At 20.5% G+C, this 12,638-nt stretch overlaps 3 protein-coding genes and 1 pseudogene across 3 annotated transcripts, besides 1 other annotated feature; all 4 read left to right on the top strand.

Moving 5' to 3' along the window:
* Positions 1 to 201: 201 nt before the first annotated feature.
* Positions 202 to 1,364, top strand: PF3D7_1479800 (rifin; the record flags this gene model as incomplete). The annotated part of the gene is made up of 2 exons (XM_001348907.1): positions 202 to 270; positions 399 to 1,364. The coding sequence occupies 2 exons, from the start codon at positions 202 to 204 to the stop codon at positions 1,362 to 1,364; spliced, it is 1,035 nt and encodes a 344-aa protein (XP_001348943.1).
* A 2,066-nt stretch (positions 1,365 to 3,430) lies between these two features.
* PF3D7_1479900 (stevor) lies at positions 3,431 to 4,454 on the top strand (the record flags this gene model as incomplete). The annotated part of the gene is made up of 2 exons (XM_001348908.2): positions 3,431 to 3,499; positions 3,609 to 4,454. The coding sequence occupies 2 exons, from the start codon at positions 3,431 to 3,433 to the stop codon at positions 4,452 to 4,454; spliced, it is 915 nt and encodes a 304-aa protein (XP_001348944.2).
* A 2,147-nt stretch (positions 4,455 to 6,601) lies between these two features.
* PF3D7_1480000 (rifin) lies at positions 6,602 to 7,705 on the top strand (the record flags this gene model as incomplete). Its single annotated transcript, XM_001348909.1, has 2 exons — positions 6,602 to 6,655; positions 6,737 to 7,705. 2 exons carry the CDS (start codon positions 6,602 to 6,604, stop codon positions 7,703 to 7,705), a joined length of 1,023 nt encoding a protein of 340 aa, XP_001348945.1.
* A 3,949-nt stretch (positions 7,706 to 11,654) lies between these two features.
* PF3D7_1480100 lies at positions 11,655 to 12,203 on the top strand (annotated as a pseudogene).
* Positions 11,655 to 12,203: a sequence feature (erythrocyte membrane protein 1 (PfEMP1), pseudogene).
* Positions 12,204 to 12,638: the final 435 nt, after the last annotated feature.

A 12,638-nucleotide genomic window follows, 5' to 3' on the forward strand; every position in this document is an offset into this window, starting at 1 on the left:
TTCTGAATAAAAGAGAAAAATATGGTTGCATTAAAAAAATATATTTTATATAATGGGACAAAATAATTTTTTATTATAGAACAAGCCTATAATAATATTGTGCATTAAATATATGTAATTCTTTTAATAAAATAAAATTAAGTATATTATGTGATTTTGTTATAATTTTAATCATAAAATAATATAAGTATCACATTAAATATGAAACTGAACTACACTAAAATATTATTATTTTTCTTTCCATTAAATATATTAGTAACATCATATCATGTACCAATTAAATATTTATAAATATATATATATATATATATAGTATTTCATAATTTATCTAAATATACAATATACCTATTTATAACAAATATATATATATATATATATATATATTACATTATTTATAGGGAAATAATAATAATAAAACATACGTCACATCACATATACCAACTAATACATCACGACTGTTAAGCGAAAAGGACTTACAATCATCAATTTATGATAATGATCCCGATATGAAATCAGTGAAGGAAAATTTCGATCGACAAACATCACAACGTTTTGAAGAATACGAAGAACGTATGATCCCACAACGACAAAAATATAATGAACAACGTGACAAAGATATACAAAAAATTATTTTAAAAGATAAAATGGAAAAATCGTTAGAAGAAAAAGTAGAAAAAGGCTGTCTTAGGTGTGGGTTTGGGTTAGGAGGTGTTGCAGCAGGTGTTGGAATATTTGGTTCAATTGCTGTAAATGAGTTGAAAAAAGCTGCTATTGCTAAGGCAGTTGTAGTCGCTAAGGAAGCTGCTGAAAAAGCAGGTGCTGCGGCCGCTGCTGAGGCAGGTAAGAACGCAGTTATTGCAGGATTAGAAGAAATGGGTATATCAACTCTACGTGGTAATGTATTTGAAACATTATTTACTGCAAATACTTATCCTAATGCCTCAGAGATTGCTCTTGCCATAAATGAACAATATAATCCATCGTCATGTATATTACCTATCGGTGGCTCTGGACCTAGTGAGACTTTTTGCACTTGGGTGAAAGTAAAATCTGATGCTGCACCGAAAATTCCAGGGAAGGTTTCTTCAACGTATGAAGTTATAGAAACAGCTGTAAAATCTATCGTCACAGATGCCAAAACTGTTGCTGAAACAGCTGCAAAAAAGGCTACTGAAGAAGCTATAAAAGCTAGCACTGATGCAGTAGAATCTGCATATGCTGCTTGTCAGACTGCTATTATTGCTTCTGTAGTTGCAATATTGGTAATAGTTTTGGTTATGATGATAATATATTTAATTTTACGTTATCGTAGAAAAAAAAAAATGAATAAAAAACTACAATACACAAAATTATTAAATCAATAAATATATGGTTTCTTGATATTAAATTCAATTTAATGTTATATGAATTTTAGATTTATAATACAAGAATATTCTTATTATTAAATTTTTATAACATTATATTTTTTTTCCTTATTTTTTTTGTTTATTCTTATGTGGTTATTAAATTATTTAATTTATATTTAGTTATTTTTTTTAGTGAAACGAGTGTAATATATATATTTTTTTAATAAAGGTCTTATATAAATATATGTTGTTAGCATAAATACATATATTTATTTATAATATGCTATTTAAGAACATCTTGTAACATATATATTTAAAACCTTTTATATAAAATAATATATAATGGCATATATTATAAAATAAATATATTATATTATTAATCCTATACTGATATATTATTTTAAATATAACTATATTTATATAATGTAAATAAATATAATAGATATAATTTTAATTAATAATATTCAACTATATCATTTGTACTGTTTTACTTTTATAATATATATAATATATATTTATTTTTATTTTACATTACAATGTCATGTGTAATATAAAATGTTAATTTAATTATTTTTTATCTTCTTTCTTTTTATAGTTTCCCTTTTAATAAAATAAAATATGTGTATTATTACAGAACATATATATATATATATAATTTGTATAATATATCAACTACAAAATAATTTTCAAAACGACATATCGATATATCGAATTATCAACACATTATAATATAATAAAAATGAATTAAACTAATCATACAATAAATATTATTATAAAATAGTAACAATGTTTTATATATTATAATTATAATGGTATTATAATAATCATATTTATATGATACCTTTTTATTTGCCTATTCTAATACATATAATCAATATGATAGGAAATTTAAAACAATATATATATTAATAATTTGTAAAATATTAAAAATAAATATATATATAGTTTATTTATTCTATTAATATAATATTATTAATACATTATTAATATTAATATTATTATTATTATTGTTTTTATTATAGAATAATAAAATTACTATAAGATTATATATTAAAAAGTACTTTATAAATACTTCTATTACAATGTAATCCTACAATTAATTTCTTATGTATTGTACAAATAATATATGATATTTGATATTATATAAATATAATATATATATTTAATATTTTACAGCATAAAAATTATAAATATATTATAATTATATTATTTAGATTTATACACAGAAATTTAAATTACAGTATTTCACTATCTGGCATGTTTGGAAATGCTTTATATTGTATTCGTGCAATAATAGTACACTTATAAATTATTCAAAATTTTTAATTTATTATTTTTTAATATATTATTAATTTAAATATACTATTAAATATATATATATATATATTAATATATTATTATTTATTATAATATAATTAACATAAAAAATAGTAGATACAATAGAGAGTTATTTCTATTGGTGAATACGTATTAGGAAGAAAAATTAAATAAACTAAAAAGATAAAATATAAATAATAAAATACACTTAAAAATTATTTTATTATATTAGTTTTAAGATTAATATTATATTTTATTAATTACAAGAAATTTTGTAATTATTTCAATAATAGTAATTATATTATAATATATTTTAGGATGTTTATTTTATAAAAATCATGAGAGCTATCATTATATATATGTGGTTTACACGCATAACAACTATTGTTCTACACATTAATATGTGTATTTGAAGGAAAAGATATTGTCATTTATTAAAAATTTATAATATATATATATGAGAGAATTATTTTAAGAAAAATTAAAAAAAAAAATAAATAAAATAAAAATAATATATTATAAAATTAAAAAAAAAATTAATTTATTTTATATCATATTTAAATTTTTTTTTAAATATTAAAAGAATATAGTCATAAATTGAATTATATGTATGATGAAACTATAATGTTATTATATCATAAAATTACAACAAAATTTCCGCTTATCAATATATTATATAAAATATATATTAGAAAACAAAACATATCATTTTTATGAATTAGATTAATACAATTTGTAATATAACATATTATTTTTTTGAATTAAAAATGAATATGTATTACCTAAATATGTTATTGTTTACCTTTTTAATAAATACATTATTATTACCACATTATGTATGTAAAAAAAAAAAAAGATACATAGTTATTAGAATAACATAAAAATATAATAAAACAACTATTACATTTTCACTACATATTCATTAATGATCTTTTTTTTTTTTAGGAGAATTATTTAAATAACCATTATAATATAAGTCTCATTCAAAACAAGACCAAAAGAGCAACGATAAAATCAAGACTTTTAGCACAAACCCAAATCCATAATCCGCATTATCATAATGATCCAGAACTGAAAGAAATAATTGATAAAATGAACGAGGAAGCAATCAAAAAATACCAGGAAACTCATGATCCATATAAACAATTGAAAGAAGTAGTAGAAAAAAACGGAACAAAATATACAGGTGGTAATGATGCAGAACCAATGTCAACGCTAGAAAAAGAATTATTGGAAACATATGAAGAAATTTTTGGTGGCCAAAAGGATATTATGTTAAAATCGGGTATGAACACAAATGATGATAACATATCAAATAAGTTATCAACATGTGAATGTACTGATACTAATAATATGAAACTAGAATCTAGAAAAGGAAAAGATAAATACTTAAAAAACTTAAAACACAGATGTATAGGTGGAATATGTTCTTGCTCCGTAGGTAGTGCGTTCCTTACAATATTAGGTTTCGCATTTGCAAAAGCTGCTGCCATGAAGGCTGTTGCTGATTATACAGCATTTAAAACTTGTGTGTCCTCTATTTCAACATTTAATCTACTTGATAGTTCAACTTTGCTTTCATCATTTCAAGCAATCAGTACATGTGTTGAGGGTGCTACTGATATGGCCGGAACTATTGCAACTCCTGCTATGGCTGCATTTTACCCCTGGGGTATTGCAGCTTTGGTTCTACTTATATTAGTTGTTGTGCTTATAATATTATACATATGGTTGTATAGAAGAAGAAAAAATTCATGGAAACATGAATGCAAGAAACATTTATGTAAGTAATGGAATTTTTAGAATATGGATAATGTTACTTAAGTTTATATAAATTAAATTTTATAATAATTGTTTTTTTATACGCATATAATATTATTTAAATTATTTTTTCTCAATGAAATTATATATTTATAAACCGTAATTAATTCAAAACATAAAATCGTGGGGGACAACTATTATATATAATATATATTCATGGATTGAATAATTTAAACAAATATATATAATTCTGATGTTAATTTTAATTACTATAACTTATAATTCTTTTTATTCTTTTGAATTTTATATTATAATATTTATTTTGAAAACCTTTATTCAATTTTTATATTAAATAAATATTATACAATTAAATTATAAAGAAAAATTTTCCTATTAATAATATTATTAGTGTTAATTACCACGTATTTATGCATCATAGAAATGTTCTAAATATATTGTTTTATATCTAAATCAAATAAAATAGTAACGTTTTTTAAAGAAAAATATGATTTTTATTTTTTTAAAATATTATATCCTATAAAATTCCATTTTATTTTATTTATATTTTACCTTAAACAAAAATATAGACAAACGTTTCAAAATAAAAAGGAAATAAAATTCAATATTCTATGTAAAAATATATATTCTACGAAAATATATGGTAACATATTTCCACATACCAATGAAAAAATGAAATAAACAATTTTTTTGATTTGACAAAAAAATAAATGTGAATACAATATTTTAATGTTAATAAAAAATATGTAATAATTAAAAAGGATATAATATATTTTATTTTTAATAAGTATAAAATTTATACATAAAGCATATATTTTCAAATACATAAATATATTTTGCAAACATATTTTATGAGTCCAAAAAAAAAAAAACTAGGAGAAATATTTGCAATTCTTATAATATATATAATAATGTTTCTCTTATATAAATGTATAATATATATCTATATAAATTAAAAAGAAAATTTATATATTTTTTTTAAATTTTAAAGTGTTAATACTTTACATAGAAAAGTATAATATAAAAAATTAAACCATTTTACACTCTCTATTTTCATATATCGAAAAATAGCAAATTGATATAATATATATATATATATATATATATATATATATATATATATATATAATAATAATAATAATAATAATAATAAGAATAATAATATATTATCAGAATCTTACTATCTGTAAATTATTAATATAATATAATAGTATAACATACAACACTACATAAAACTAAGAATGTACTATTTTATTATATGTATAATTTCTCATATTGGTAACTTCTTTTTGTTTTTGTTGTTACTCAATAATAATAATAAATAAAAATATATTTATCATAATTATATGATTTAGTACTTTAGTAATAAATAAATATTTTAAATGCTTTTACATATATTTCTATAAAATGAAAATAATAATATTAATCTTAGTAATAATATAGATAAATTAGAGAGAATGTTTTAACATACAATAAATTTTAGAACAAAAAAAATAATATAATATGTCAAAATTGATTTATTAATATATATGTATATAATATTATATTAAAAATATTTTTTATCATTTATTATGACAAACAATGTTTGTTGCTAATTTTTTTTTTATAACAGCAATGTTACGAAATTATATGTTTTAATAACTATTTCAAATGTATTTCATATATATATTCTAAAATGTTATTATATATATATATATATGTCATATACAATTTCCAAAACTATGCTTTACACATTTGTAAATAATTTACAACAAAACAATACATTGTATTAATACTATATTGTAACATGTTAAAAAATACGAAAAAAATAAAAAAATATGAATATTATAATTTATTATGTGATATGCAATTGAATTCCATTACAAATTAAAAATTAAAAAAAAAAAAATTATAAAAAATATGAAATGTTTTGATAATTTTTTTTAATATTACTTTTTTTACATTTTTTTTTTTTTTTTATAATAAATAAAAGAGCAAATGTGGTTCTACTAAAAAAAAATATATATTGGTATAATGGAAAAATAATTGTTAATTATATTCAATAAATTATAATAATATTTTATGTTAAACATATTTAATTTATTTATAAAATAAAATAAAATATTTTATATGATTTTGTTATAATTTTTATCACAAATTATAATAAATAAAACAGAAAAATGAAAGTCCATTATATTAATATATTATTGTTTTCTCTTCCATTAAATATACTGGTAATTCCATGTTACATATGTATTAAATAATGATTAATATAATTATAATATAATATAATATATATATTACATTCTTTATAGGAACATAATCCATGGAACCATTACATGAAACCACATACGTACACCAATAGATCATTATGCGAATGCGAATTATATGAACTTGCCAACTATGATAATGACCCACAAATGAAAGAAGTCATGGAAAATTTCATTAAACAGACACAGCAAAGATTTCATGAATATGACGAAAGGTTGCAAAGTAAACGAAAGCAATATAAAGATAAATGCGATAAAGAAATTCAAAAAATTATTTTAAAAGATAAATTAGAAAAACAAATGGCACAACAGTTAACCACATTAGACCCGAATATAACCACTGAAGATATTCCCACATGTGTTTGCGAAAAATCTTTAGCAGATAAAACAGAAAAGTTTTGTCTTAATTGTGGAAAAACTATGGGAGGGGTTGCCCCCGGTTGGGGTCTGGTCAGCGGTTTAGGGTACGCGGGATGGTCACATTATGCTGCCACTACTCTTGTTAAAATTGCTACAGATGCGGGTATTGCTGAAGGTTTAAAAGTTGGTTTAACTAAAGTCACCGAAATAGTAACACAATTATCAAGCAGTACAGAAGTTGCCATACCTACAATTGATGTACTAACAAATTTGACTACAGGTATTTCTGCTGATAACGTAACACTTTTGGGTATATTTAAAACCATAAATATTGGTATGAAAGGGGAATTTGATACCGACACGTATGCTCTATTTTCTACGTGGGTACAAAATATAGCTACTACTCCTAAATCATATATGGGAAGGTATCTAACAGAAGCGGAAGAGGTCACGAAAGCGTTTGCTGATGCTCAAACACGTGTATTGACACAAGCAGGCAATGTAACTAGTAATTTAACTACTGGAATAACTGTTTCAATTATTGCAATTGTAGTAATAGTTTTGGTTATGCTAATTATTTATTTAATTTTACGTTATCGACGAAAGAAAAAAATGAAGAAAAAACTCCAATATATAAAATTATTAAAGGAATAAACATGTGGTGTAGTGATAATAAATAAATAATGCAATGTATTGTAAATTTTTTATTTAATATGATATGATAATCTATTTATTAATTTTTTATTTTAAAATATTATATTTTTATAACTTATTGTCCTATATTATTTTATGCTTATATAATTATTTAATTATAATAATATATATATTTTTTTTTACATTAAGATATTATATATATATGTATATATTATAATAGTAATCATTATTAGATGTATATATTTGATGATGATAATAATAACATATTGAATGGAATAGAATATAATAATATATTAAAGTAATAGAAATTCATTTTTTTGTGTTATATGTATATAAATATAGGAAAATTAAAAAAGTAATTAACACACAATAATGTAATGCATTTATTTTATGTTTTTATTTTTTTTTTATTTATAAAAAATATTTATTCTTAGTTATTATAATTGTTTAATATGCCATAACATTTTTTGAATTATACAAATATATATTTCTTTATGAGAATCTGAATATTTATTGTATTACAAAAAAAGTATAATATAATATAATAAAATGTTTAGGATTTTTTATAATTTGTTTAATGTGTAATAAAATTTAATTGTATACCATAGCATAAATTATAATGAATATATATATATATATATATATATATATATATATATTAACAGCATATTACAATATAGTAACAATTTGTTCCTTTTTTATTGTAAATAACATAAAAATATGTAGAAGAATATTTATTAAAGGTTTTTATAATACTGCTTAGAAGGGTCTGTAACATATGTAAATAATACATTTCCTAACATATAATCTTGTATAATTGTAATAAAAAAAATAAAAAAAATAAGAAGAAATGTTTTTAATAATATTATATAATATTAAGCGTAAATTTTACAATAAAATTTTTTTATTAATTTATTTTTGTTTTATGGTTCTAAAATATATTCATTATGAGAATATTCTTTGTCTTATGTAACTAAGATTTTAGAAATGTGAATTTATATATATATATATATATATATATATGTATTTAAAACGATTTTTAAAATAATATTTCAATTATTAATTATATTATGTAATAACGATTGAGGGTATATTAATATTGATAATTAAAAGAAACTTTTAAAATGAAAAATATGAATATAATAAAAAAACATATAGTATATATTTGTACCAAAATGTAAGTTATAGAAATATATTGTATTCATAATTTAGAGACTATTTAATAATATATATATATTAGCAAATTCGATATGCCTTTTTAGTATTTATGATAATTTAATGATTGATTCATATATAGTAATATTGTTAATGAAGATATAATTTGTACATTTATATTATTGTATATATTAAATAAATACATCGCAACATTATATATAGTAATTAATAGAAGAAATAATGTATTTTTATTTTATATGTAATTTGTTATTATGAAAGAAAAAATTAATAACATTTTGAAAATTGTTTGTATATGGAATAATTGTAAGTTAAAAAAAAAAAAAAAAAACAAGAACAAAAATGGAATACATAAAAAATGTTATTGTAATGGGATAAATTATTTTATATGAAATATATGTGTTACCTTACAATGGGTCTTGTTGTAACATTAATTTAAAAAAAAAAATTGAGTATTTTATAAATAAATAAATATGTACAACTATATAATGATATTTGAATTTATATTTTTTTCATGGATATTATGGACTAATTATTTTAAGAACAATAAATAATAATAATTTATGTTATACATTATATCAAAATATAACATAGTTAAAAATACGTAATATATATTATAGAAATAACAAGAATTTATTATTAAGGATAAATATAAACAATTGAAATTATATTTTTTTTATGTTAATTTATATTATATTAAGATAGATATTTTTTTGAAAGATATTTAAATATAATATAATAAAAATAAATTCGTTAAAAATAATACTATTACACCTAAATACTAACTTGTAAATATATTATATAATACTATATATATATATATATATATATATATATATATATATGTGCTTTCGGTTGCGTGCATATATGGATATATGTATATATACGTTGTTGGTTATATTTTTATATGTGAATAGATGCATATAAGTCAAAATCATTATTTGTATATATGTCTATGTTTATATAGGTATGGTTTACAGGTTTAGGGTGTATTTTTTTTTTTTTTTTTTGTTTTTTTCTTTTTGTACATATACAACATACATAACTAACAATATACATTTTACAACAGTAATAATTATAAAATATATATATATAAAGATAATAAAACCATACTAATAGTTAATTAATTTTATTATATCCTTTTTTTTTTTTTTTATTATTTTATTTTTTTTTTTTTTGTTTTTCCTTTTTGTTATCATGATATAAGAAATATATAACAATATTGGTATTTGGAATATAAATAAATTTATTCTACATACATAAACGAATATACTCTAATTATATCTCTATTTTGTATTATTTAATTTTATATTATTTGTATACATACATTTATATATTTTAATATATGCTTTAAAGATGTTAATAATATTTATATATGCATTTATGTATTTGTATTATATTTTTAAAACATTTTTTTATATTTTGATTAATATAAATGTCGAGTATATGAACATTTTATTAAGAACTCATATTTGAATATATAAATATATATATATATATATTTGTAATGTATCTTTTTAGTTTTTTTTTTTATATTATAAATACCCTAAAATTTTTCAATTCATAAAATGCACGATATACATAAAGAAATACAAAAAAACAAGTGATCATATCATTTTTATTAATATAATAATATTATTTTTTCCCATTATTTATTTATTTTTTTTTTTTTTTTGATGTTATACATATATTATTATATAATAAATTATATTATATAACAATAGAAATTAATATTAATAATATACTACTTTTAATAGAACAGTACAAAGGATACATATATATTTATATATATCAATTATATATTTATGAATATATAAATATGATAGATAATATAGAGAGAAACGGAATAACATCTTTCTTTCATTTTTTCTTTCTATTTTATCCAATTTATCAAAAAAAATAATATAATAATAATTTAACAAAAAATAAATAAATAAATGTTTATAAATTAATATAAAAATAACTTATAAGTATATGTAAGTTATATGATTCTACTTTTTGAATCTTTGTATTTCTTTTGAAATCAATTTTATTATAAAATAAATAATATATATATATAATTAATTAAATAAATAAATGAAGGAATACATAAAATATAATATTTTCGATTATATACAGTTTAATAGAACGTTTGAATTTATTAAAAAACTATTAAAATATATTTTTAAATTATATGAACCTAATAATTATTATATACACGTAAAATATTATTTTTTAATATATATATATATATATATATAAGCATATTATTATTAATATAATAAAATTATAGAGTATACCATAAACGACAATGATACATTATAGTAATTGAATTAAATATTAATTATAATGAAAAGCAAATATTATTATAAAATATTATAAGATTATTATAACATATATAATTATAATATGTTATATTATATATATATATATATATATATATATATATATTTTGCATAACCACTACATGACATTACCACATAATATAAAGCATTATATAATATACACCAATACGTATTATGACTACATAATAATAGTAGCGGCGGTATCATGTACACGAATTTATTGTAATAGTGGTAGCCAAAATCACGATATCATGGTAATGTAGATTTTCGTTTATATCTTCTTTATCGTTTGTTGTCCATACACTATTAATATGTATTTATGTTATAATGGTAAACTATGTTAACAATGTATGAATGATCATCGTAGATTAATAATAAATTCATGAAAACAATGTGTATGTATATGTATGTGTACATTTATGACATAATGTAGTCCCGAGCAAAAAGCAAAAATGGCGCCGCAACGTGCCGCAGATTCTAACAAAAGGGCCAAGGAAGTATTGGATGAAATTGGAAAAGAAGTAGAAAAAAAGGCAACAGCAGAAGCTGTACCATATCAAAACGCTTTGCAAGGAATTTTGTCACAAGCAAAATTTCATGGACAATCTATTCATGTAAAAAATCCATGTGATCTTAAATATGAAATACATACTAATGTTGCAAAAGATCGCGAAAAAGAGAATCCTTGTCGTGGTAGAGTAGAAGAACGTTTTTCTGACTCACGCAGTGGCCAATGTACTAATAGAAGAATCAAGGGTAATAATACTGAGAATGGTGGAGCATGTGCGCCCTATAGACGATTGCACATATGTGATCGCAATTTGGAACTTATAAAACCTGATCAAATCACAAGTACTCATAATTTATTGGTGGATGTGCTACTTGCAGCAAAACACGAAGGAAAATCATTGGTAGATAAACATAAGAAATATAAAGAAACACATAAAGATACCAATATATGTACAGTATTGGCACGAAGTTTTGCAGGGTTCAGGGTTTAGGGTTCAGGGTTTAGGGTTTAGGGTTCAGGGTTTAGGGTTTAGGGTTCAGGGTTTAGGGTTCAGGGTTTAGGGTTTAGGGTTCAGGGTTTAGGTTTAGGGTTCAGGGTTTAGGGTTCAGGGTGTTTAGGGTTTCAGGGTTTAGGGTTTTAGGGTTTAGGGTTTAGGTTTAGGGTTCAGGGTTTAGGTTTAGGGTTCAGGGTTCAGGGTTTAGGTTTAGGGTTTAGGGTTTAGGGTTCAGGGTTTAGGGTTTAGGGTTCAGGGTTTAGGGTTTAGGGTTTAGGGTTCAGGGTTTAGGTTTAGGGTTCAGGGTTTAGGGTTTAGGTTTAGGTTTAGGGTTCAGGGTTTAGGGTTCAGGGTTCAGGGTTTAGGGTTTAGGGTTTAGGGTTTCAGGGTTTAGGTTTAGGGTTTAGGGTTTAGGGTTCAGGGTTTAGGGTT

Source organism: Plasmodium falciparum (assembly GCF_000002765.6).
Source record: "Plasmodium falciparum 3D7 genome assembly, chromosome: 14".
In the NCBI taxonomy this organism is placed as follows: domain Eukaryota; phylum Apicomplexa; class Aconoidasida; order Haemosporida; family Plasmodiidae; genus Plasmodium; species Plasmodium falciparum.